The sequence below is a fragment of the Microplitis demolitor genome, chromosome 3, assembly GCF_026212275.2.
Source record: "Microplitis demolitor isolate Queensland-Clemson2020A chromosome 3, iyMicDemo2.1a, whole genome shotgun sequence".
NCBI classification, from domain to species: Eukaryota; Metazoa; Arthropoda; class Insecta; order Hymenoptera; family Braconidae; genus Microplitis; species Microplitis demolitor.
This window is the reverse complement of record NC_068547.1, coordinates 843204-869485: the sequence shown is the minus strand read 5'-3', so window position 1 is coordinate 869485 and position 26282 is coordinate 843204. Positions and strand designations below refer to the sequence as shown.

The 26282-nt window shown below is 32.7% G+C and overlaps 5 protein-coding genes across 13 annotated transcripts in view; 2 read left to right on the top strand and 3 right to left on the bottom strand.

Annotated features, from left to right (window-relative positions):
* LOC103576186 (myocyte-specific enhancer factor 2) overlaps nt 1-12969 on the bottom strand; it is a 28007-nt gene extending 15038 nt beyond the window's left edge. The window contains exon 1 of one of the 5 annotated variants that reach the window (XM_008556297.3): nt 11880-12969. Coding sequence is in view for 4 of the 5 variants with exons in the window: in XM_008556296.3 (XP_008554518.1) it covers nt 3227-3244 (18 nt within the window). In the remaining variant the exon portion in view is untranslated. Of the gene's footprint in view, nt 1-3226; nt 3298-11879 lie in introns of those variants that run through there. The other 4 variants (XM_008556296.3, XM_008556294.3, XM_008556293.3 and 1 more) reach the window with 4 other exon arrangements.
* A 316-nt stretch (nt 12970-13285) lies between these two features.
* LOC103576185 (protein mono-ADP-ribosyltransferase PARP16) lies at nt 13286-15718 on the top strand. 3 transcript variants are annotated; one of them, XM_014444075.2, is made up of 7 exons: nt 13286-13522; nt 13910-14251; nt 14325-14480; nt 14716-14925; nt 15009-15174; nt 15244-15373; nt 15462-15718. In XM_014444075.2, exons 2-7 carry the CDS (start codon nt 13919-13921, stop codon nt 15619-15621), a joined length of 1155 nt encoding a protein of 384 aa, XP_014299561.1. In that variant the 5' UTR covers nt 13286-13522; nt 13910-13918; the 3' UTR covers nt 15622-15718. The 3 variants fall into 3 exon arrangements, with proteins under 3 accessions (XP_014299561.1, XP_014299560.1, XP_014299562.1); XM_014444074.2 differs by having other exon boundaries at nt 13287-13725; XM_014444076.2 differs by lacking the exon at nt 13286-13522 and adding an exon at nt 13736-13824.
* LOC103576184 (vacuolar protein sorting-associated protein 26C) lies at nt 15688-17265 on the bottom strand. Its single transcript, XM_008556291.2, has 5 exons — nt 17069-17265; nt 16858-17001; nt 16148-16649; nt 15950-16075; nt 15688-15871 (listed from the first exon to the last, which is right to left on the bottom strand). The coding sequence occupies exons 1-5, from the start codon at nt 17123-17125 to the stop codon at nt 15789-15791; spliced, it is 912 nt and encodes a 303-aa protein (XP_008554513.1). The 5' UTR covers nt 17126-17265; the 3' UTR covers nt 15688-15788.
* Nucleotides 17266-17537: 272 nt separating this feature from the next.
* Nucleotides 17538-21178, top strand: LOC106694057 (G2/mitotic-specific cyclin-B). 2 transcript variants are annotated; one of them, XM_014444092.2, is made up of 4 exons: nt 17538-17613; nt 17703-17751; nt 18550-19191; nt 19286-21178. In XM_014444092.2, exons 2-4 carry the CDS (start codon nt 17722-17724, stop codon nt 19904-19906), a joined length of 1293 nt encoding a protein of 430 aa, XP_014299578.1. In that variant the 5' UTR covers nt 17538-17613; nt 17703-17721; the 3' UTR covers nt 19907-21178. The 2 variants fall into 2 exon arrangements, with proteins under 2 accessions (XP_014299578.1, XP_014299577.1); XM_014444091.2 differs by having other exon boundaries at nt 17554-17751.
* Nucleotides 21179-21270: 92 nt separating this feature from the next.
* Nucleotides 21271-26273, bottom strand: LOC103576183 (putative elongator complex protein 1). Of its 2 annotated transcripts, none has more exons than XM_008556290.2 (5): nt 26210-26273; nt 24282-25769; nt 23966-24204; nt 23399-23814; nt 21271-23321 (listed from the first exon to the last, which is right to left on the bottom strand). In XM_008556290.2, the coding sequence occupies exons 2-5, from the start codon at nt 25734-25736 to the stop codon at nt 21364-21366; spliced, it is 4068 nt and encodes a 1355-aa protein (XP_008554512.1). In that variant the 5' UTR covers nt 25737-25769; nt 26210-26273; the 3' UTR covers nt 21271-21363. The 2 variants fall into 2 exon arrangements, with proteins under 2 accessions (XP_008554512.1, XP_008554510.1); XM_008556288.2 differs by having other exon boundaries at nt 26165-26253.
* Between the last annotated feature and the right edge of the window lie 9 nt (nt 26274-26282).

Genomic DNA, 26282 nt, shown 5'->3' with positions numbered 1-26282 from the left:
ACGCCTTCTTCGTGTTGATGATCGTCGTCGCCGCTGCCATCGTCGTCTTGTTCATCTTCGTGGTCTTGGTCTTGGTCTCTGGCGGATATTTCTGTGTGCCAGTATGTGTTAGTTAGCATAGCAAACTCTCGGCTGGTTGCCAGAAACCTAACTCAACCTAGATGCCTCAAGTAATCATGGCGGATTTTATCGCACAATGAGTGTACAGTAGTGCGTTCAACGAAATTTTTTATTCTTATTCTCCATCTTAATCTTTATCCTGTTCTTTTGCTTCTACTTCTGTCTACTGTCTCATAAAAAATTCACTAAATAAAACTACTTGGAGATGTTGAAAATGTAAGGCAGGTCGATAAACTCCTCGAATCTAATGATTAAAAGGTATATTATACATATTATCAGTATGCATATATACATAATATCAGAGAGTACAGCTCGAAGCAAACTATCAACGGCTGATTGAAATGACACTGTATCAGTGACGTTGATAATCTGTCAAGAGAAACGAAGTGGCATATCGCGAAATACAAGCAAGTTTCAGGTATTGGGTTAGAGGTACCAATGACCGCATGTCTCATGAAGCATTCAGCTAGTGGTCGTATATAAATTAGCACGACAGATGGGACAATGGCTGTGTGATATTCACTGGCTAACGTGACGTAATTGGATTCAAACCAATACCTTGTTTCTCTTCATCTATCCGTCTCGCTCACTTGAATATTCCAGTTCTCAATATCTATTTATCTATATATCTATATATATATATATATATATATATATAAATCTCACTCCTTCGCTCCATCTCTTTCCCTATTTCATTTGGTCTTTATCCATTTTCCAGTTACATATACATGTCTACTCATGAAATTTATCAAATCTAAAATCATGACTGCTAACCAATGTGATATCTTCCATATTTGTGGTAGACCAAGAGAGATAATACTTTATGAATACTTAATCGATGCACCGACCGACCGACCGACCGAACGACCGGTTATCATATCTCTCTCGCTGTTCACCGGGATTCGACCAAGACTAAACGGGTTAACTGAAGATGAGACCGGAGCCATTTCAAATATAGCGGCAATCATTAATGCATAAGATTCACAGCGAGATGGTGGAGTGGAATGAGGATAGCTGCTGCTACTACTGCTGCTATACTTCCATATACTCGATCTGTAAATCTTGCTTACTCTCTCGTTTATTTATCATCTATATAGATGATACGAGCGCTCTTGTGCAAGATGTTACTCTTTAATCGATTTATCGGTATTACATTCGAACACTTTGCTCAGAGTACATTATTATTTCACGTGTGCCTGGAATAATTTAAATTTCACGTCCAATTTTAATTGATGATTTATTTGTAGTCGGTAGGTTTTTTTTTTGATGGATTGCAGACGTCAGCCAAGTAACAGCATCAGTACTGTACTGCCCAGCAGCAATAACTTGTTAAGACATTTCAATATGAGATGAGACACATTTTTTGGCAAAGACAAACTTTTACGTCAATAAATTTGTTGGCTTAAATTATTTAAAAGCAACAATAGTGGGAACAAAAAAAACAATGATAATAATAATAAATAAGGAACAGAGTAATTAGGAAGTAGGGTTTAATTTTAAAAGCAGCCGTGGAAGATAAATATATTGACGTGTTTTAAAATTTGAAAATGTGTTTCGTCAGGTGTGCACCAATGACGGGATTTAAATTTTGAAACAAGACATTAAAAACCAGGCTAAGTCCACATACATTTCATTTCTCTACACTAAACTCCCTTCAATAATATTATACATACATATATATTTATTTTTCTGTCTTAGTCGTTTGCTGGAGAATAAAACAGGAAAGTAAAACGGCATCCACGTCGTCTTCGTCGCAGTCGTCGGAGATCGGCACGTGCCAGTCGATAAATCTGTCGGCAGCTGACGGCGTGTTGCTGCCGGCTGTTCCGTTGGTTCTCTTCTAACACACGTCTCTCTACGCTCGTTCACTCCCCGACGCTAATGCCAACGTCGCAGAGACTTAAACCAATTGCCCGATGGTTGCAGCCTCTTACTGAGGGTTAAAAACCATCAAGTCTCGTAAACCTCAATGCACATAAATGGGCCTCCTCGATAGCGATCCAGGAGTCGCTCTCCAACTGCGGTCCCAAATACATTCCGTCAAGTCAATCCGTGAGAAAATTATTCATTTTCCTTCTCATAAATTTTTCCACTTATATCTCATCAATATTCATAACGCTACTCTGTACAAATACATTTTCATATTGCCACTGTTAATTGTACTAATGATATTATGATATTTTTAAAAAAACTTGGCATTAAAAACCCATCAAATATTGAATGCGAAATTTGAGCCCCAGTGATATAATTTAATTAGTAATGGAAATTTAACGTCGCTTCTCAGCATTTCGATTGATGTATAAAAATATATATATGTATAAATTTCCTCTCAAATTATAAAATAACTTTATATCACGTTAAAAGCTTTCTAAGATATGCATCTGATGGCATCAGTAGGTCACAGTTGAATTCACCTTTTCAATGCTCGTTGGGTCACACTGGGTGACAGATTCGATCGCATCGCCAAAAATACCTCAATATATATATATTTAATATGTAAAACTGAATGTTGAGAAGAGTATATTCGCAACGAGAAAACTCACTTGTTAATTCCAATGACGTCGAAAACTCGGTGACGGTGATAGTAGGTAGAGAATATTTTTTATGTTTTTTTAATGAAAACCCGGAATATTCGTTGCTAATGCATTTAATTTAAGTACACCAACTGACGTATATATTATTTAATGTAATTTAACTTTACCTCTTACGAATTAAATGAATTATTCAAGTACTCAAATGAAAGAGTGACAGTCAAAATGTTCTGATCAATCTAAAATAAATTTTGATATTATTTAAATAATTTAAACGTCAAACCATCACTATTGTAGGGAATGTGATTGCAGTCGGTAAAAATAAGTATAAATGAATGTAATAAAATAAAATAGTTACAAGATGAAAGAATAAAAGCAGTAATCAAGTGTGTAGTGTATTACTGCAGTGAGGGATTTTCCAGATAATTAAAATTACATGAACCTGAAGTCTATCGTAAACATACGTGGGCAGGACAAAGAGATCGGGCGAGCGTAATCCGAGCTCTTGTTTACGGTAATAAAGAAAAAAGAAAAAGAGGGGTTAAAGAAAAAAAAATTATAAAAACAAGGCATACCGGTCGATTTGTCTCCATCGAGGGCAGACTAGTTGTCTGACGTAGGAATTGGCATCGTCGTAGCGTTATTGGTACAGTAACAACGTTGTTGTGTTGTTGTTCACCGTCGTCGTCGTCGTCGTCGTCGACGAACTCGTCGTCGTGGTGCGCCTATTCACTCTACTCGGCGTGTCCTATGACACGACGGGCAAGTAAAAGCCAGCGGGCTAAATTTAAACCTCTTTCTGATGATGGGTTGCGAGCAATAGCAGTAGCAGTAGCAACACCAGTATAAAATAAAAAAATGAAAAAAGGAGTGAGGAGAAAGAGTAAGAGTCAGATTATATGGAGAGAGCGAGAGTAAGAGATGAGAGAAAAACGACGTAAGTCCGAGGGTAAGGCTGAAGCTGAGCAGGAGCAGCCGCCAGAAACCAGAGCACGTGCTCCGAGTGACGTGTGCCTAATAAACTTTTCTCACTCTCTCTTCCTCTATTCACTCTTTTGCTGGCTGATTCTTACCAACATTTACATCTACATCTACATTTACGTATACACGTTTATCTTCTCCTCTCTTTCTCTTGTACATTGGAAGAGTATTGAGCAAGTAGCGAGCAGTTGATACGCCTCGTATTTGGATTTCTCAAACTTTAAAAGTTTGCCTTTACTTAATCTCTGCTCACCCCTTTTACACAGACTGAGCCACACACGAGCTTAAAAAACCTATCAATTATAGTCGCGCAAGCTGCACGATCTCCAGACGCCCCAGCTTCCTGCATGGACTCTTACTCTTCTGCACCTTGCGTACATACTTTTATAACAAATCCAGAGCCATAAGTGTTTCTTTATCGTCCACTAAAAAAATAATTATTTTCAATGTGTCGTTACTCTATTTTATTTTGCTTCGCTTGTATAAAATAATTATTTTATAACAAGTGATCAAGTAAGAATCAATTATTTTTTTTAATTACACCAGTAGTAATAACATTTAAATAATTAGGTGATGGCTGTTAAATATTATTCCCTTAAGTTTTTACAGTGATCAGAAGATACTGGAGGGGTGATGAAGAAAAGCAACAGATTCATTATGGCCCCACGTGCTTTTTCTTATCCCCGGGAGTAATCTCGGTAGGAGGCTGGAAAACATATGTCTCTCTTGATAGTTTTTATTTCAAAAAAACTCTTTTATTCTTGTTCAACTGTTTACTTTATTGGTTAGCGGTTTAATTTTTTTTTTTATTTTTTTTAAATTACCAAAGTAAAACCAATAAATGATAATAAATAATATCATAAACTCTTTACTCATACACAGAAAAAATGATTTCTTGGTGCATTGATATAATTTTTTCAAAATAATTCTTTCACATAAGTTAACAAATAATAATAATTAGTAAATTAAAAAAAAATCATGATTCTTTTTTCAATTTATAATGAAAAAAATTTCTTGATAATTAAAATTTTTTTGATTTTTTTTGTGTATATATATAGATATGAAATATCTGTTGGTGAAATCAATTAAATATTGTCATTGAATTTTTTAATTGAATCTATTGTTAATTATTTAAACAAAGGGTTGTATGCAAATCACGTAATAATTTTGTCGTAATCACATTTCTCAATTTTCCTTTTGTATTTCATAATTCAAAATGTCTTCCTCAAAATTTGTATTATTCTAGAACAGTACAACATTCATCTATTCAAGTAATTATTATTTAATATATTTTATTATTATTATTATTATGATTATTATTCAATCATGTTTAAACTTGAATCAATTGAACTTAATAAATGAAAATTTAAAAACATCAAATATATTTATAGAATTTGGATTAAGATTACTTCTGCAAGATAAAATTTCATTAAAATTGAATAACTATCTTCATTAATCAGTCAACCTGAATAATTTAAAATCAAAAAGGTTTAGAAATAAAACTTGTAATTAAATAATTTGAAATGAAATAATTAAAAAAAAAAAAAAAAGAAAAGTACCTCATAGATATAAATATAACAAAAAGATAATTAAATATAAATTTTATTATAAATTGCTGGTAAGAAAATTCAACATCTCCAGGAAGGCGACAATAAATTTGAGCTCCCTCATGCGTTATTGCTCTCGCTCGATCGCGTACACACTTTCCACCAGCTTTTTCTCTCATCCTCTTCATTCCTCCTGGCCAGACTCTCTTTCTCTCTCTTTCTCTCGGTCTCTTCTCAATATCCACACGCATCATATACGTATTTCGCAGCCCAGCTACTGTAGCATACACTAGGGAGGATAGAGCATGTAGGATGCAAGTAAGCAAGCAAGCACGCAAGTTAAACAGCCTGGTAGAGTAGGCACGGGTCACAGGCGCCGGGAGTAAAGAGAGTATAAAATGCGTGCGCCGTTGACGGTGCGTAAGCTTGAAACGCGACACCGGCGAATGCGCCCGAGTCACCCGGCCAAGGGGAAATCATCAAGGCAGCGTTACCAATACCACCAGCTATCAGCTTGTGTTGCTCAACATGACATATACACACACATACATACACATACGGTACGACGCATATCGTCATTGCCGTGACTACGTCAGCCAGAGATTTACGTCGCAACGGCTGGATGTCCAGGCTACTGAGTCTTGGTTAACGCAAATCACTCTATGAAAAAATTTAAAAAACCAACAACAAGCAACTAAGCCGTGGATGGAGATAACGTTAACCCTGTAAGACTGTAAGCAGAGAAGGACAGACAGAGAAGGAATAGGAGAAGAAACTCTGGCAGCAGCTGCTGATGTCGGGCGCGTGCGGCGTCGAACCTTTTAAGGTGCGATCGCTGGACGCTCGGCGTCGCAACGTCCCCTCTTACATTTCTTACAGCTTCTTCATCCTCTTCTTCTTTTTCTTTTCCTTCTTCTTCTTTTTCTTCTTAAAGCACATACGTACACTTGATCAACATCTTTCCTCTCGCTCACTGTAGACACACCGAGCGGTCACGAATTAACTCGAAAGCTCCCGCCAAACCTCAAAACCTCTTCGGCCAATTAAACGCTCGACAAATATTTTATTAATTTGTAATGTACTTCCATAACTTTTAGTTTAATATTCATCAACTCAATAGAAAAATCAATACCATTTTATTAAATTAATTATTTAAATTACGAAAACTTGTAAGAAAATGTTTTAAAAACTTTCCATTGAAGAATACGAGTTTCTAAAGCTTTGAAGAAAGTTCAAAAAAATAATAAAATTTATTTACTCATTTATTTGGCTTTACTTTTCATGATCTGTTCTAGTTCAACTTGCCAGAGGTCAGGTTTGGTGTCGAGGGTGTGGGGTAGTTGGTTTCTGGAGCAACAGGCAACCCCTACAGGACTCTGGGCCATAATATATATGTATATATGTATATAAATTTATATATACTAAGGACCTAACAGAATGAACAACTAAAACGAAGTAAGGGAAAGTTTTATTGATGGGTTTCCTTGGTGGTTTGATCACGGCAGTATAATAGACATGAATCAACCTTTAAATACGATTATATCAATTTAACACACTTGTAATTTATTCATAACTGACGTAATAACACATCTATACACATCTACCCACAAGTATGTGTGCTTACGTATCCGATGTTTGTATTAGATAAAGGCAAAAAAAAGTAATAATAAAAAAAAGAGGAAATAACTTGTTGAACAACCTTCGCTGAACGAGAAATTCCCAAAGTCAGCACGTGACAGAACTCTACTACATGCTGTACAAATGTGCAGTCAACTCGTTCATATTTATAGTAATACATATATTTAAGTCAGTATAAAAATATTCAAAGTGCTATTAAAAACTGACCGGTTGTGTGTTGCGGATTCAAAATAAAATTCATTGTCGATAAAATGTAGAGAGTAAAGCCGGTAGTTGTGTTGGTTGATAGTAAAACTACTCATATCACTATTGCATTGTGCCGTCCGTCAGCCAGACAGCCACCGGCACAGGTTAAGCCTCAAATAAGTGATATAGTTAAAGCCAAACAATATATAGACATGTAATGTACTGAGAGCACAAGTTGGTCTAGAGTCTAGACACACACGAGGGTATATATTTATGAGGACACAGGAGGGTATATTTATCGATTTCATTGAGCTTTCCGTACCCCCTTCTTCTTCTTCTTCTTCTTCATCGTCTTCTTCTTCTTTATACTCCTTCATACTTTACTCTTTCGTTCTATCCAACATTTTTTTCCAATACTTATAACCACCCTCGTATAATTCAGTCCATACTACCTCACATTATTTATTGAAAATTATATTAATATTAATTAATAAAACAAAAATCAATAATTAAATACTGCGGGGTAGTAAAAAAATATCTGTATAGATATAAAACTAATTGAGAGTAAATAGAGAGTAGAGCTTTGATGAGATATGATGGAATTAAATTTTCTAATCGTATTTCTACAGCTTACATAACTTATTAAATATATATGTATATATATATACACATATAAAGGGGTAGCGGAAAAGCCTTGCTGGTTGGTTGGCTGTGTGCACATACGTGGGTAGAAATCGTGGGTGGTTTCGTCTATACTCCGTTGGCTCTATAAGAGATGTGAGCAGGTGAAGCAAAGTAATACAGGTAAAGTTGTTAGGGTTGAATTACCAATACATATATGTCCACATATGTGTTGATAGGTGACTTGCTACCACCACAAACTTCATATATAGATATGTGCATATATATAACACATCAGCGTGCACATCGTGCAGGTAAAAGAAACGTTGCTATGGATACGACCATGGCCACCCTCAATCAATACACAATGGGGTGTTGGTAAGTTTGGTGACGCAGGAGAGAAATGCCCACGTGGTCCTAATGCCACGTGCAGAAGCTTTCATTTTACTTTTTTTTTTTTTTTTTTTTTTTTTTTTTTTTTATCTCCCTTCTGTACGGCTGTGCTGTGTAATTCTGTGCTTTGCTACGACACTAAGTCGCGCATGTTTGATGTAGATCATACATGTGAGTAAGGGAATTCTCGGGAAATTGGTACCCTATGGCAACTCTGTATGGGGTCTACAAGTTCACTCAACTGGACAAATGCGGTTGTTAGCCGAAAATTTCCCCTTGTAAATTGTATGTATTTTTTTACTTTTAAATTGATATCAAGTGTCAGATGAAATATATTAATTCAATCAATTTACTTTCAGTGTTATTGTTTTATTTTATTTGTCTATTAATATCTATACGGAAAAAAAGAGCCTCGAAAATATTATAATATTTAATATATTAATCGAACAGCAGATTTTATAAAGAAAATGTCAAACTATTACTAAATTTTTTGTACTACATTTGATAATGCGATTCAATAATTTTTACTTTATAAATTTCTCGCGCGGGAGACCTGGGTTCGAATCTCGGTTAAAACAAAATAAAAATTGACACCAACATTAATACAGATGTCCTGAGCAATAAAATAATAAAAATTACTAAAAATTATATTCTCAAGAAAATAAAAGTTACGCAATTTCAAAAGCATTTTAAGATTACAATATAAATTTAATAATTTCAACTCAAATTTTTAAATAAAAGTTGCTAGATTTTTTCTCCATGTAAATTTAATAATTAATGTTTTAAAACTAAAGCTATCAATTATTTTATCTTTTTTATTTGGATCAATACTATGCTAATTGCGAATTGTCAAACGTTTTAATAATTTATTCACTTTTATTACTTCAGATATTTTTTCGTTTATTTAAACCATTAATTTATTTATTTTAAATTTTAAAAGTGAAAAATATGTATTTTTTAAATTTTTTATGCTCCGATGACTTTTATCAATTTAACGGATACTTCATATTAATAAGTGATATCTTTTAGGGATAAATGAATATTAAAATCTTTTTTTTTTGTATTTTAATTATTCATTGCATAAATTTTATCAATAAAATATCCAGATTTTATTTAAATATTTTATTGTAATTGAAATTTAATGTAAAATTTGATCCATAGTTTGAATTTAAAATATTTGAATACCGCGCGTTTAAATAATATTTTAAATAAGTGCTCAGTATATATGAAAATATGTTGAATGGTTATATTTTAGCGAGTGTTAGACAACAACTAAACTAAATCCGGAAGTTGTAAGAACACGGGAATAAGACCTTGGTGATTATACAGAATGAATAGAAGCAATGACGGAAACTGTACACAGGGATAAGAAATAAAAAAAATATATATATTATATATAAAAAAATATATTGCAGACTCCGTCGCATTTTTAAGATAATATAAAGAGTCAATGTTTAGGTCATAGGCGTGTTTACGTTTTAACATTATCCCGAGGACCCACATTGAATATTCTTTGTTCGTTAAGGTCGCGGCAACATGAACTTCACGTATGTTATTATTATTTAAACCGTTTTCACTCGACATACTGCCTATTTTTATTATTGTTGTTGTGTTTACATACATAACTATTATATAGCGTTTTAGACCACCGAGTATTTATCATAATCCCCATCATAACTCAACTGCCGACATGTTGGTTAAAGATACATTGTTATCTGTTGTTGCGTAGGTCTAGGTTCTAAAGATTTTATCTAAAATAGATTAACGCTGATATTGACAATGAAGGCTTCCATTTTTATGTAACACTTCCTGTTACCTTTTTTTTTTATTATTTATAGATTATTTACTTAGTTTTTTCTATCGACTGTTTTAAAAATATTGTCATTCAGTCTCAATAAAATATATATATTTTATATTCACCCTCATCAATGTACGCTGTGAAAAATTGCGGAGTGAACGCAGATCAAATCGAGATTTAATTCCCTTGGAATGAAATTTACTCCAAGAGGAAGTTTATTTAAATATTTAAATTCCGAATCAGAGTAAATGCGGATTTAAAAATAACCCAGATTTGAAATCGCTCCGCTAGAAAAATAAACTCATTATTTACTCCGTATGCAGAGGAGATGGCTGTTTATTTATTTAATTCCCTTGGAGTGAAATTTACTCCCAAGGGGATTTTATTACAACATCAAAACTCTGGTTCGGAGTAAAAGTACTTTCTAAAAAGAGTTTATTTTAATATTAAAATTTTGAATTGGAGTAAACGCGGGTTTTAAAATAATTCAAATCTCTCCGAAATCACTCCCGATTTTTTAGTGTAATGATAAATCAAGGGTAAAGTTTATGCTTATTATTTTGTTCGGTTACATCTTACATATAAATATCTTGTTAAGTATTATCAGTTTTTTTTCCGATGACCAGGTCACAAGAATACTAAACAAGATTTTTAATTTTATCTCTTTTACGTTAAATTTTTTTTTTTTTAAATAATCACCTACATTTATTGTCCTATATAATAAAGATCAATATGTCTAAGTAAAAAATAAGTAGTAATAAAAATATGAGATTTAGCACCTAAAGAATATCACTCAGCAACGCTGAATAATATTTATATTTGTAATTAGTGTATTGTATACCTTGTATTTTATTTTGAAAAATAATAATATTTTCTCAGTAGCCTGCAGCTAATGCAATATTACTAACCAATTATTAATCATCATGTTCCCCAGCATACCTTCAATTAAATTATTCATCAATAAAATAATAAACTGAATAATATTTAAATTATTGAACCGACAGTTATTTTGATCTGGGAATTTTAAAATATATTTATCATGACATCTTGTCAGCATTAAACTGTCTCATCAATTATAAACATTATTACCTTTATTAAAATAAATAAATAAACATATTTATTATTATTTATTTATTTTACTAATATATAATTAAACAATTAAAGAGACAGTTTTCTGTCGTACCGATTTAGTAAGACATAGGCAAGCAGATGGCAGTATCAGACACTCAAGTCCCTCAGAGAAGGGCAGCGTGATACGATGTAAGAAAATCCCTGGTATGCAAGCACCCGATGCAAACCATTTTTTTTTTCTTTTCTTTTTTTTTAAACCTTCCAGTCTCGCGAGACTCACGAACCGGCTAAAATAAGTAAAAGTATGAATTACTCAGTTAAATTTCCTACAGGTTTCTGTTCATATCAGCAACTGCTTATTAAATAAAAAAAATTACGACTCCAATATAAAAAAAAATAGCAATCTATTAATGAAACCCAATACTTTTTCTGCGTAATAAATTCATATATATTTATAAATAAGTAATTAATAAATATATATTTAATATTAACGCATAATTGTAAGGATGATTTTAAACTTTTAAATGATGTCATTCATCAAGGTTGTCAATGAAATAAAGTATCATAGCTACTTGTTGGTATTTGATAACAATATATACACATACATATATATAAAATAATTTATATATGTGTATAATATATACTTCTCAATTTACTCTCAACAATAATTTACGAAAGCAAACGTAACCAGTCTTAACCCAGTTAACTTCAGTCTGCACGTGTAAGTTCATAAATTAACCTGATCATCTTCGAAAAAACTGCCACGGAACTATTGACAAACATTTAATTCCCTACAGTAAAAAACAAAAAGAAGTTAATAATTAAATACAGCTGAACAACTGGGAATCTTAAGATTCACGCAGCTGAGTCAAGAAGAAGTCCTAGCAGGGGGGAAAGTCAATGTCACATGCCTCGGATGGCCTTCATGTTACCAGATATTAGGCTATATCGTTTTGATAATGATAAACAGGCAATGCGCGTCCGGGTACTCACGTTTTTTTTTTCTTTTTCGTCGTTCTTCGGCCTCTTCTCCCTCCGACCTTCTCATCTGCACCGGCTTGACTCCGTTCTCGCGGCGTCTCTTCTCCACACTCGTCTTCTACTTCTTCTTCTTCTTATTCTTATGCCTCTTTTACTCCTTACTCTTACTCTTCTTATTATTCTTTTACTACTCTACTACTTGTTCTTCTTTACGCTCAACAACTATCTCTCTTTAACACTCTCTCTCACCACAATATTATCATCTCTTTCTTCATATCACACTATCTTCTTTAAAACTAACAAATTCCCGAGAGCGTCTCTTCTTCCCATGAGCACCACTTGAGTTTAAATTATAAATATACATATATACATACATATACATACGTATATACATATATATATATATATATATATATTTTATTTTTTATTCACTACACCAACATTGTACATTGCACTGTTGTCAACACATCTATTATAATAACCAACAATAGTTATAAAATTATAAACAACAAAACAAATAAATATATAAATATATATTTATATATTATTAATTAATTAGACTTTAAAATATTTAATAATAATAATAATAATTACACATGTACATGAGAGTGTCAAGTCCCCGAGTTTTGATCAAAACCACAATTTTCGTGACGTCATGCGGGCGCGGGCATGCGCAGACGCATTTCGGTGTTTTTCCATCTACCACACCGCGCGCGAGACACACTACTTTGTATATATGTATATATACTGTACATATATATCTACCAACTTATATATATGTATGTATTTATATATATGTGTGCGTGTAGATAGGTGTAAGTATAATATAATATTGCAGCAAGAGTGGACGGATCCACAGCACGTGTGATTATATATATCTATCTATCATAAATCTAATGAATACTCTTTTAAAATATTAACCCGCGCACTTTCACAAATTAAAATTCAAATAAACTCACAATGTCTCGTCGCGTTTTTTATACTATTATACATTTTCGGCTATGAAACACGTAGCATTATCGCGTTTAAACGGTTAGGTCGTCTGCAGCAGTAGCAACAGCAGCAGCAGATACCACCGAAGGGAATTTGCGAAAACCACAACCGCCGCCGACATCCATCCATCCACTCCCACTTGTTAAATGACGTACACTGACGTCATCGATAGTTTACCTTGAGGCATGACATTGAGCTCCAAAGCTGCCAATACACGCTTTCGAAATTACCAGTCCCGCGCTCCTATTGGCGCGCTTCTTGTGCCGCGAAATTTAAAATCCAAATTTTTGGTTTTTTTTACAAAATTTCATTTTTCTATCAAATATTCATTTATTTTTTGCTTTCTATTTTATGTGCCAACAGAAAAGTCAGTAAATAAATTGACAATTATGACAAGCGCACTTTTTTTTAATTTTAAATTTTGACCCCGCCATCTCTTGGGTATTTTGCGCGATAGATTTTTTTCGGAGAAAATTATTATTTTGTTTATACTACGCGTGACATCACTTTGTAATTCACGATTGTAAACATAATAATGTTAACACTAGTATCCATGTCTACGGTTTGAAATATGATCGATTAATACGCAGTTTATGGTCATTTTTTATTTTTTTCTAAAGCTACAAATGTTTTTTATAACTGGTGTGAGAATGTATTGCTGTGTAAGTAATGGTGGTGAAATTAGTGGTAGAACGTCTAAGTTTTAGACGAAACTGTTGACGTGTGACAAATGACATAATGTAAAATAAAAACAATTGGAGTAATTGAGTGTCATGACTGTTTGAAAAGTTATTTAGCTATTGGTTTATTGATAAATTAAAATTCATTATTAATTAAATTGCATAAATTATTTAGTTAATCGCGAGTAAGTTTTATTATTAAATTATATCCGTATTTATATCATGGTTATAATTTAGTTGTATTAAGATTGACACAGTTAATGAAAATTTTGTTATATCTATATGTATGCATGAATACAAATTTGAATAATTTATAAATATGCGGGAAATTTAAAATAATAAATAATTGAATTAATTAAATGCCGACAGGTTCATTAAATGCTGATGAGAATGGCTTGTCTTGAAAATCAACCTCATGTCTACAGTAAATGGTGTAATAAAACATTGAAGGATAAATTTAAAACGGACAATGAGCAGCAGGATCACTCGGCAACAATGAGTAGTACTGTCCCACCAATAGAATGCTGTGAATTAAATGACAGTGATAATAAGGTAGTAAGTTTAAAAAATTTAATAAATCAAGATCCTCAAGCTGCTGATTTCAAATGGTCGCTTTTTGTTGCTGCTTGTCATACGTACAGACACAATACTTGTCTCAAACCATTCCCGCCAATGTACATAAAGAACGAGTGCAAAGACATTGAAGGATTGGTAAATTATTTGATACTTTTGTAGTTATTTATTTCAAATTATTTTTTTAAATTTATCTTATTGATTGTTTTAGAGAGAAGCCATTGAAATTATACCGCCACTGGCTATTATGTACGAACGTCTTGATGATCCAAAAGTGTACGAAGATCATCAACCAGCGATTGACTTATTACACTGGGTGCTTGTAGGTCTTCGTGATCCTAACATTAAATCTGTGGATAAAAATTCCGTAAGAAATATAATATATTTTAGTTATTTTAAACGTAGCAATTAAATAATGGGATTTTCACGTCTCAGACTTGGATTTATTTTATTTTTAAGTTACACTTCTTTTAGATTACGACATTGGTAAGAGTATGAAGACTTTTTATTTCCATCGCGTGTATCTTCTTGTTTTCTAAATTTCTTTTTTTAGAGAACGTAATAAATTCCCAATAATTTATATCCATTGTTATATATTTCAGTATGAATCAATAATGAATAAAGTGCCCTCGCAGTTGGCTGTGAAAAAACCAAATTTAATATTCCAATTAGTCTCTCCAAATGAATCTTCAAGAGAAGAACGATGGCAAAATGCTGTAAGAGGACGTTCCACATTTCACGCATACCATGGAAGTCGGTTAGATAATTTTCACTCGATTATTCACTACGGAATCCAACAGCACATGAGCCAAGTACTTGTTTTTTGTCTCAATTTAAATTAATACTAATAGCCTTGATATATATATTTATAAACCATATTTTGTTTATTTGACAGAACGGGTTATTTGGGAAGGGAATTTATCTTTCGAGCGAGCTGGAAGTTAGTTTGCACTGGGCTCCTTCTGGATATGGATGGGGTGGCAGTATGTTGGGTAGAGAGTTGAGTTGCATTGCGCTCTGTGAGCTTGTTGATCATCCAGATATTAAGAAAGGCGATACAGGTAATTATCATTTTTTTAAATTTAAATTTATTTAGTATTATTACTAAATGAAGATTATTTATTTTTCAGAGGAACTTAGTAATACTCTTAAAGTTGCTGTTGGAAAAAAAGTACCGAACAAATATTATTTGGCACTCAATAGTGATTTAGTTCGTATACGTTACATTCTAGTCTACAGTAAAGATTTATGTGCAATAAAGTAAATATTTATAAAAATTAAATTAGTTTAAAAAAATTCTACTTTCACTATTTACTGTAATTATATTAATTGTTTAATTTTATTTCAGACATTCCGAATTAAATGGACTTGTCGGCTGGTTCAAACAAAATAAACTCCTAACACTTTTACTCGGTTACGTTGTACTACTAGTCTCCGTTGGTTTAAGTCACAACAAAAACGTCGAACGATACTGCAAATTATTTATTAAAAAAATTGGTTTTGATTGAATTGAATTTACACATGTTTTGAATTACTTTTTTGCTCAAATATATTAAAAAAAAAAAGTTTTTTTTTTTAAAGCTTTAATAAATATTTCGTACCATATATTTGATTTTTTGTAATTTACAAATAAAAAATGTCTATAAATATAATAATTTTTTTTTTACATAAATATTTAATGACGATTTAATATTATAGGAAAATTTTCCGTTACCAAATAATCATCTTCGAATACAACTATAAGATTAACTTCAAACTCTGTAAAAAAAAAAAGTAGATAAATGACGTCACTAATTTCCAAAGGGCTATTGTAAATAAAATAATATTTATAATTACCAATTTTAAAATTACTGGTGCTTAGTGTAGGACATGTAAATAAACGTGGAAAAATCATATAAATAGGTATAGGTAAACTAGTACAAACATTTCCCTCACCAATTTGTATATTTTGTATTTCAGTGGCTGTAAATAAAATAAATTTTTTTCATTTATAAATTTACAATCCGTAATAATTAAGAAAAAAAGAAAATTTACCATCTCTAGAGTAGCCTTCAGCGCATCCACAAGTCTCAACTCTCACCAGTTGCAATTCAATTGACTTAATAAGAGTTTCAGTTTGCTCAATAACAACTTCTCCAGTAAGAGGTTCAGACAATTGACAAATAACTTTATCTATTTGTCCAGAGATGCTGAATTGTGAAACACTCGTTTTGTCTCTCACATTTTGCAACGACTCGGGCATTATTTTAAAAGTAACTGGTCTGACAGGCTCCTGCTGCTTCATTTCTTTGCCTGGTACTTTAGCTTTATCTTCAACCATAAATTCCAATGACTTACTGACATCTTTGGCCAAAAAACTTCTCTTGATATCGCATTTTATCACATACTGGATGTTAACAAACACTCCGTGATAAGTTTCGTAGAGAGTTTTCGATCCTCTGGGTTTAAGAGGAAGTTCAAATGGTATTTCTGTCTTTCCACTTGGTATTTTACCTGCTGGCACTACATCTAAAGTGTATTGCACTAATTGTATTGGCTGAAATAAATTTTTAATTATAAATTATTTGAAATAATGAAATTTAAAAAAATGCGCGTACGGATTTTGCATTTTTTTAATTTTTACCATGATTTCATTTTATTAATTTATTATAAAATTAAAAAAATTAATAATTGTCTGTTCTATTCATACTGATAATAGATATTTGAATAATATACATAATATAAATTAATTTTTTATTACCCACCTTTACTGAATTGTAAAAAGCATCGAATATTCCGACATTTTTCGAGCTGAGTTGTAAATTTACTGAACCTTCCATTGTCAGAAAAATTCCATCATGTTTGACATCTGAATTTGCTTGCAATAAAATTAATCCAGAAACAATTTCCTTTATAAAAAATATAAATTAATTATTTATAAATTTTAACAAAAAAAAAAAAAAAAAAATAACTTACATCTTCATGATAAATTTTGCTGGCTCTTTTTAATCTAATATCCAAATTAATCGACATTTTAAAATCTTTCAATTATTTATCATCATAAATTCCTTAATTATCATAATTATCAATAAATATATATATAAATAAAATTTGACAGTTGAAAGGTTATGTCAAAAATTTTTTCCAATCGCCATTTTTCTTCCCTCATAATCTGAGCTTGTAATTGGCCGTTAAGTAACTGACATTTTGGCGCTAAATTCAAACTGTAAAAATAATAAATAAAATATGACAGTTGTTTATAGATAAAAATGTTGTTTTCAAATGTTTTATAATAATAAAATTTGAATAATAAATTTAAAAAATAAACAAATAATAATTTATTGACAGAGGAAGTTAACAAGGAGGATTGTGCGCAGGTAAACCGGAATAAGGTATAGAGGGCATTATAATTTCCGTTATCCCCACTCAGTTGTTCAGTCAGCCATTCCCAGGCAAACAAATTCAAATCGGCAGAGTCGTTACTGGGAGAGCTGGGTACGTTTGCTTTTGCATTGGCATCGGTGAGAAAAATACTCCAGTTAAATTTATTTTATTTCATTTAAAACAATATTATTTAAATAAATATATTTTTTATTAATAAATAATCAAGTGCAAACAAGGATTTGACAATGGCATTGAGAAATCGCACTGCAATTACGGTGAGTACTTAAAAAAAAAATATAAAGTACATATATCTTAATGTGTGTGAGTGAATGAATGAAAAAACCGTTGCTGGATAATCATCTCAGGCCATTGGGGATGTAATCGTCACTTTTACTTTAAATGCCCGTTTTTTAAAACCTCATGATGAATTAATTTTAATTTATTTATTAACAAATACGTGAATATATTTTATTAATTTTCAGCAGTTGAAAAAATTACCTGCATCGATATATATTTTGTATTTAAACAAAATGAAGGAATTTTCGTAAGCTATTGTAATGGGGCGTCTCGCCTAAGATATATGTCGTGTCCTCTAACAATAAGTCAATGGTATTTATATCTTAGGACTCAGGTTAAGAAAATTTAGCGGGAACTTTTCTTTAGATAATCAATGCTACTCATCTCACTCTTACTAGTTACCCCTGCATACATATTTTTTTTTTCTTTCACTGTATTATATTCATTATATTATTTTGGTATATTTATACCTACTTAATCCTAATGTCTTAGTAATAACTTAAAATTTATTTATTAATACTGATAAATTGTTTTAGAATATTGTGATACTGAAGTTAACCGACGTCTAGTAATTTTTGATTTAAAAAAAAAATACTTCGAAAAATTGCACCTGTACTTTTTTAAATTTTCTACATATGCATTTCTTTACTTTTTTTTTTTTTTTTTTTTGCAATTCGTTGAAAAAAAAATCCGAAAATTGTCATCTAACTTCAGGACCATAATATTTTGTTGCTAATTTAAATAAAATGTAACTTCTAAAAATTTTATTTATTTAGCATATCGTAAACCAAGAAAATGTTAAGAATGTTAAGTCAACGACGACAGTGTCAGCGCAAACGAGGCGAGCGGCATTGGGTGAAATCGGCAATCGTGTGACGATACGAAGTGGGATAGCGTCAAAGGCTGGTGTACCTCAGAAAGCAGGAATAAAGAAACCCGTAGTAACAACTCGTCAGGCTGCTGCTGTTAAACCAGTAGTAAAAGCCCAGGAGAAGCTCCCGGTCCAAATAGTAAAGCCCGTTGTTAAAGAAATCGAAGAAATAAAAGAAAGTGCACCGGTACTGGACATCAAAGTTGACAAACCAGTCCAGCCGATTGTAATTGAGGATTACAAAAGTACAACGACATCGTCAGCTAATTGCGATGCATTTTCCTCAGATCTTCTTCAGGTTGAGGATATCGATGAAGCGGACAAGAACAATCCGATTCTAGTCACGATCTACAGCAATGATATCTATTGTTATTTGAGGAAGTTGGAAGCGCAGTATCCGATCCAACAGGGATACTTGGCCGGCCAGGAAGTCACTGAGAAAATGAGAAGTGTTTTGATTGATTGGTTGGTTGAAGTACATCAGCAATTTCGTTTACTTCAAGAGACTCTTTATCTTACCGTTGCAATTATTGATCGTTTCTTACAGGTAATTTATTTCAACTATTTGTGTTGAGTGTATCTTAAAAAATATTTCTTAAATTTTAAGTTAACATTAATTTTTTTCTTGGTTTTATCAACAGTCAGTTAGAACGATAACTAGAAAGAAATTACAACTTGTTGGGGTAGCTGCAATGTATATTGCGTGCAAATACGAGGAGATGTATGCTCCAGACATAAGTGACTTTGTCTACATAACGGACAATGCCTACACAAAAACCGAAATAATTCATATGGAGATGTTGATTGTACGAACGTTGGACTACTCATTTGGTAGGCCATTGCCGCTTCATTTCTTACGGAGATACAGCAAAGTTGGACACGCAACTTCAATCCATCATACAATGGCTAAATATTTTTTGGAACAGTGCTTAATTTCATACAACATGTGTCACTACCCACCGAGTTTGATTGCCGCAGCCGCAATGTACCTGGCGTTCTTCGTTATCGGGAATGATTCTGAAGACGAGGGTAAAGTTATTTGGACACCAACTCTTGCGCACTACAGCACTTACACAAAGGAAGATATTTTCCCGGTAGTACGTGAAATTGCCGGGATAATTGTTAACGCTGACAAGGACAAGTACCAGGCTGTGAGAAAGAAGTACAATCACTCGAAGAACATGAGAATAAGCATGCGTCCAGAGCTCAAGTCCCCCAGCATGATGAATTTGGTCAATTCTAAAAATTTAAATAATCTTTAGAACTTTTTTTTATCTTAAATCACATCTTTTCTTATCACTATTATTATATTAATAATTAATAATTAATCTAGAACTTTTTATCGAGCATCTGAGAATTTTTTTTTAGCGATTCATTTATTTATATACTATAATTATACTTGTGATTTTTTGAGCTAAGTACTGGAGCTCAGGTTTAAAATTTTATTAAATCATCTATGAATTGCTTTGATAATTAATTTATTAATTAGTGATTAAAATAATAATTATTAATCATTAATTATTATTATCATGAAATTTTTAATTCTCAGATGACCAATAGCTTGAAGTAAATAATAAAATATTTAGATTAATTTTATGAAAGATAAATTTTAATTTTTCGAGTATGACATTTAATGTTATGAGTGAATTTGAGTCAATGACACGTCATTAAGTTACTGAACGTTTTACTAATTTTTTTTTTAACTGAATGCAACACCTAGGACTAAATCTTTCAATGATGCGCACACTGCGATCTGCCAATTTTTTTTTTATTAAACGAATTTTTAAAAAAATATTTTCTTTTACCTGCAAGATTAAATAATTAAAAAAAAAAAAAAAAAAAAAAAAGCACTGCCATATTTGTTTTTTTTTCTGAGTCATTTTTTTGGCTCATTAAAAAAAATATAATAATTACGTACCGGTTCTCGTGCATTTATTAGTATATATTTAAAAATATAATAACTTTTATAAGCATATTTTTTATCCTGATTTGAAATTTAATAAAATAAATAAAATAATGAGTAAGTAAATAAATAAATAAATAAATAAACAAATAAATTTGAGAACTGGGATTTTAAAATAAGCTTATACTTATTATTATATACATACTTATTGATTACTATACTATTATATTTCTGAAGATTCTTATATTATTAATCTTTACTTTTTTTTTAGATGACTTAATGAATTTTCCCGTAATTTAAGACTATTGCTTGATACACTTCATATATTTCTATACTAATCGATTTTACTTCATATTTAATTACATATATTCAAAATTTTATTGATAAATAAATTTGAAAAATAAATCAATAGCATGGAGACCAATTTAAAATAAATGATTGCACGTTTCACTTGTATATAAATATATATTTTTTAAAAATCTACACTGATTTCACGTACAAAAATTTGAAATAAATGAATCGAACTTAAATGTCTAATTACCCGCTAGTAAGCCTACATAAAAAAATCGACTAATATGAATGATATAAATTTATATGGCTGGCAATGTAATGTAATATATTAACTCTTAAATATATAATAAATAAATAAAAAAAAAAGTAATATAAATTTTTTAGTACGTAAATTAGTTGTCAGGTAATAAATAATTAAAAAGGACATGTAAATAAAATAATAAGGCAAATTTTTATTGTTTTATTAAAAACCATTTCTTAGTTTCAATATTTTATATATAATATATATATGTATATATATTAAATTTACAAAGTTATATTTTTAATAGCCTGCGGAAATATATCAAGTATCCATTGGCTGGATCCGGCATCGGGTGGATAAGTGAACTTCGGCTCCAGTAAATTCTGCTGGGATTTAAATGGGTCGTCATCACTACCAGCAGGATCGACATTCTTAACCCAAATTTCATGTTTACTTTTCTCAATGAGAGTTATCATATCCATCAGCGCGTTCTGTAGTTTCTCTGCGAGTTCATCGAGAAATAAATGGAGCAGGACTCGATTTACTGCATTGACTTCGTCACGCTGAGCATAAGTGTTGGTGATGATTATATGCAGAGCACGAATAAGACCAAGATCTTCATAAGCGCTCCCTTCTTTGATATCCAAAATCTTCCTCTCATGCTTGCGTTTGTTTTTACCGGACCTGTAGCTCCTTGCAGAGCTTCTCGAGCTCCTGGAACTCACACTGACAGTGGATCCAGCGACACTGGTGGTCTCACTCAGCAAATCACTTACATCTCTACCAGCATTTCCTCGCTCCTCTTCGAGAGTTTCAAATGCCAGAGCTTGTTTTTTTGCTTTTTCTTTTCTAACAATCAACAGTCGTCGTTTAAATTTAATAAACTCTTCTTTATTTTTATTTATCCTGAAGTAAATATCAATAGCGTGCTCGTGAGATCCAGGTTTTACGTGCGTCTCTATTAGATCAAGTCTCTTGTGTGTGTGTGCGATACGCAAGGCGTCTCTCCACTCTTTACCTTCGCACAAAAGCGAGACTGCTTCCTCAATGTGCTCAAGATATGTCAGAGATATATCTGCAGCATCACGGAACCTCTTGTCTTCCCGCAACTGGGTGACAAGGTCTTCGCACAGAACATTTAGTTCGCCAGGACTCATCTTCATTTTAGTGGACACTATTATGGCATCTTGCCAACTACCAGCTATTTTATGCACCTGTAACGCGCGTTCTAAATTCCCGCATCGCTGAAACATCACTCCTGCTTCACGGTACCTTTTGTTCCTCATCAAATGTTCACCGTAAATTTTAGCTATTTCTATGTACTCTTTTTGATCTTTTCCGAACAATTTAATGGCTTTTGCGTATAAATCATAACTGCAGACCATATCAAGACACTCGTCAAATTTATCAAGTCGCTTCGAAATGTGATCCAGCGCAGACTCGTACCGTCTCAAGTCCTTGTCGATTTTAAACTTACGGTAATTTTCCTCGAGCTCCGCAAGATTGTTCAAGTATGGCAGATATTCCTTGGGATCTTTCAATGACTTTGAAGCGACAAACTTGGCGAGCTCGAGGTCATACATTCCCAGCGCAATGTCATAGAGAACATCAACGTCGACAAGATACAGTAAATATTTGAGAGCTTCTTCTCCAGACTGCTGACGTCCCTCAGCAGTTTCTTCTTTCATTTTAAATTCTTTTATTTTTCTTAGCGCGGCTTCTAGTCCTGGCGTGTGTTTATTTTTAACGAGACACGTCAAAATAGGTTGCACAAGATTACGCGTTCCCGATTTCTTCTCCATTATTTTACGTAACAACTGACAAATTTTTTCAACTTTACCCTCCTCTGGAATGTCAAACTCAGACTTGCGATTTTCATTCTCTTGTTCAGTGTAACAAGCGCTGTAAAGTGTTTCTGTCACGTCTTCTTCGTGTAACTCGGAAATAAACAAATTTAACCAGCACGGATTCTTAATATCGTCAATAAATTTTTCCGCATTGGCAACAAATAATCGGGGATTGTGATCGTAAATAAGATTTAAATTAATGCGTTGCTTACGCATTATGTCAAACGCCATAAAATAATTCAGACAACTCAAGTGAGTTTTCAAAATATGCAGATTTAGTGCACGTGGTTGTATAGTCTCCAGATTTCCCCGTTTCATCTGAAGAATTACTCGTGAATCTTCGGGAATCGCCATCACCAGACTTGACGTTCGCTCCAACCGCCTCATACTTAAGCCTAAAACCCAAAAATTAAATAATTAAATTTTGAATTAGCCAGTAATTTTATAGCCACAATAAAAAACAATAATTTACCTCCAGTGTTACGTTCATTCTGTTCATTTCCCCATGACTTGAGGGATAAATTAGACATTGACAGTTTACTAAATCCATCAGCATTCATGTTGACACAGACCAGCGCGTGCTGTAAAGTCGTGAGCAGAAGAAAATCCGAGTGTACACAAATACTGGTAATGTTGTTAGCAACTTCTGTGCCGTCAACGTACAGACGATTAGTACAGCTAAGCATAACGATGACATGACGTTTTTCAATTTCCACTACCTCCATTTGATCACAAGATTCCGGAATAATTATTTCTGTTAGAGATATGGCTTCTTCATCCTCGGTGTATTTTAGCACTTGATTATCCACAACCAGGTAAGCTGTCTTGTCAACGTCACCTGGCGATGCCACGATATGCTGAATGTGTCCGTGTGTCATCAATGCGTCTCTGTTATTAACCAGATCCAAATCAACATCAGTTATAATAAATCCCAGTGTCAATTAGCTGTCCCACTCATGTGTGAGCAGCCCAAATTATTTTATTAGCGATGTTATAAATAATAATTTTAACTTGGGCTATTAAAATATAAAATACTCACTCAATAACGATCCGCCCCTCATTGAAGTCCTCATCAAAATATTTTAAACTCATCACACATAAATAAAAGTTATTTTCAGTTGATATCGAGCACAAGATAACGTCATCTTTGAACCACAGAAAATGGTGCATCGAATAATTTTTAAGGTCATCATTCAGTAATTTCAGTTGGATAAACAACTCTAAGTCCCATCCAATTTCATATGAGTTGACATACTGATACTCTAGTGGAGACACATCCTGTGAAATAAGTAGTAAGTAAGTATGTAACAATTTGTATAGTTTAAATGGATATTAATCATGTGTTTAATTCTTACTTGGTTGTATAGACATAGCGCTAGTTTATTATTTTGCAATAACAAGAAAACTGTATTGGAATTAACCCAAGTGTCTGTGTAATCACGACAAGAATTTGGTGCAAAGATACATTCATTAATAGCGCATTCAAACTGCAGCGACTTATGACAGCTCGGTGGTGGCACGATGCCCATTTTGAACCCCGTTAGTAAAATTTTGTCGCCGTCTATAACACCAACGACACTTTTGTCACCAGAGCTGGTACCGCGACTGTGATTTATTGTCCATCTGAATGAATAGCTCAAGAACGTATTTGTTGTCAGCAGCATCAATCGTTTATGTGCACGTGGTGCCGTACTCCAAGTGTAATACAGCAATGGATTTTCGCTGTTGAATGGGATACTTTGCTTCAAGTACCAGTGATAATTATTTACCGTCCATAGTTGAAGAATCTGCTGATTGCCATCAGCGCTTTTGCACTCGATCACAAGAATATCAGAGTCTGGACTCCATAGCAGACTCTTAACATCAAAGTCCGCGGGGCTGAATGGTAGAGTAAACTCGCGATGCTTCAACCCATTTTTTTCAAACAGCGCAACAACATATTTATCGTCCAGTTTTTGAGTTCCTGCAATATAATTTCCTGTTGGTTTCCATGCAATCTTTTCCTCCAGCCGATGAGTCAGTTCGCTAGTATACTGAAGGACGCCTTTACGATTGAAAATTTTAAATAATCTCGCGCCTATTTTTTCATTAAAAAAACTCACTGCGAATAGAGAACCGTCACCGCGCCAAGTTATCCATGATCTTTTACTGTCTTTATCAGTCTTGGCTTCAATCACAACTTTGGCTTTAGCAGCAGCTTTGCCTTCGGAGCCATGGAACTGAGTCTCTTTGTGTCCCCACCCGGCAGTGACGAACTGTTTCTCTCCGAAATCATCAGCCATCAGATCTACCTCTGACATTATCGACAAACTAGATACTATTGTAATAACGTGGTGATTATTGGTCACGAGGACGAGTAGCTCTTGGTCTGGACTCAGCTGCATACAATTTATGCCTTCGTCCATGACAGCGGCGACTTCGACCTCAAATGGATCCTCTGGAGAAATTTTAAACAATTTTCCATTGCTGTAAGCGCAGTAAATTGATTGATTGTCACTCCAAAACTCCATTCCAACTGGTCTAGCTTCAGGATCATCATTGATATAGGTCGTTTTCAATGACCTCATTGATTCTAAGCTGTTACAGATTACATAGAAATGGCATGCATCGACAATAAACAGAGTGTCATTGCGTGGATCAACGCAGTATGAAGTATCATCAGGTAGCCAAGTTCCAGGTGATGATTCACTTTTTGGATCATTTCCTTGATTTTCCTCTTGATCGACCTCCTCCAGCTGATGTTGGCGGAAGTTTATTAAAGCATCTTGGAAATCATTGATAGTAAAACTGCTGACTGTCAAGTTCCTCATGTCTACTTCATGTGGTTTAAAAAAATATTCAAACTAAAAACAAAAGATATGCACATGTATGAAATTAAAAACACTACAGGTGCAATTTTTTGAATATTTTTTTTTTTTTAATTTAACATTTTTAAAAAAATCTAAAAATTATTCGACCTTGGCCAACTGAGTGTGGATGCAGCACATAAGATAAATTTGAAATTACAAATAAACGAATTAAAAAAAAAAAAAAAAAAAAAATGCACATGCTGATTTTCAAATTCTACAAATGTGCATTTTTTTAATTTCATTCAATTTACATTTAATTCACAGATTTCAAAATTTAAAAAACTGACAGCCGTCAGCTGCATTCACACTCACCGGCAAACGTCAGTGTCAGAAAAAAAATGTATAATTTAAAAAAAAAAATTATTTAAATAAAATAAACAATAAATTACACTAATAACTTGCTGTTAAAAAATTGTTTTTATATTTTTATTTACATCAATAGGTTATAAAAAAGTAGTCACGCACGTGGAGGCGGGTAAAAAAGAAACCTATGAAAATTAAAATAAA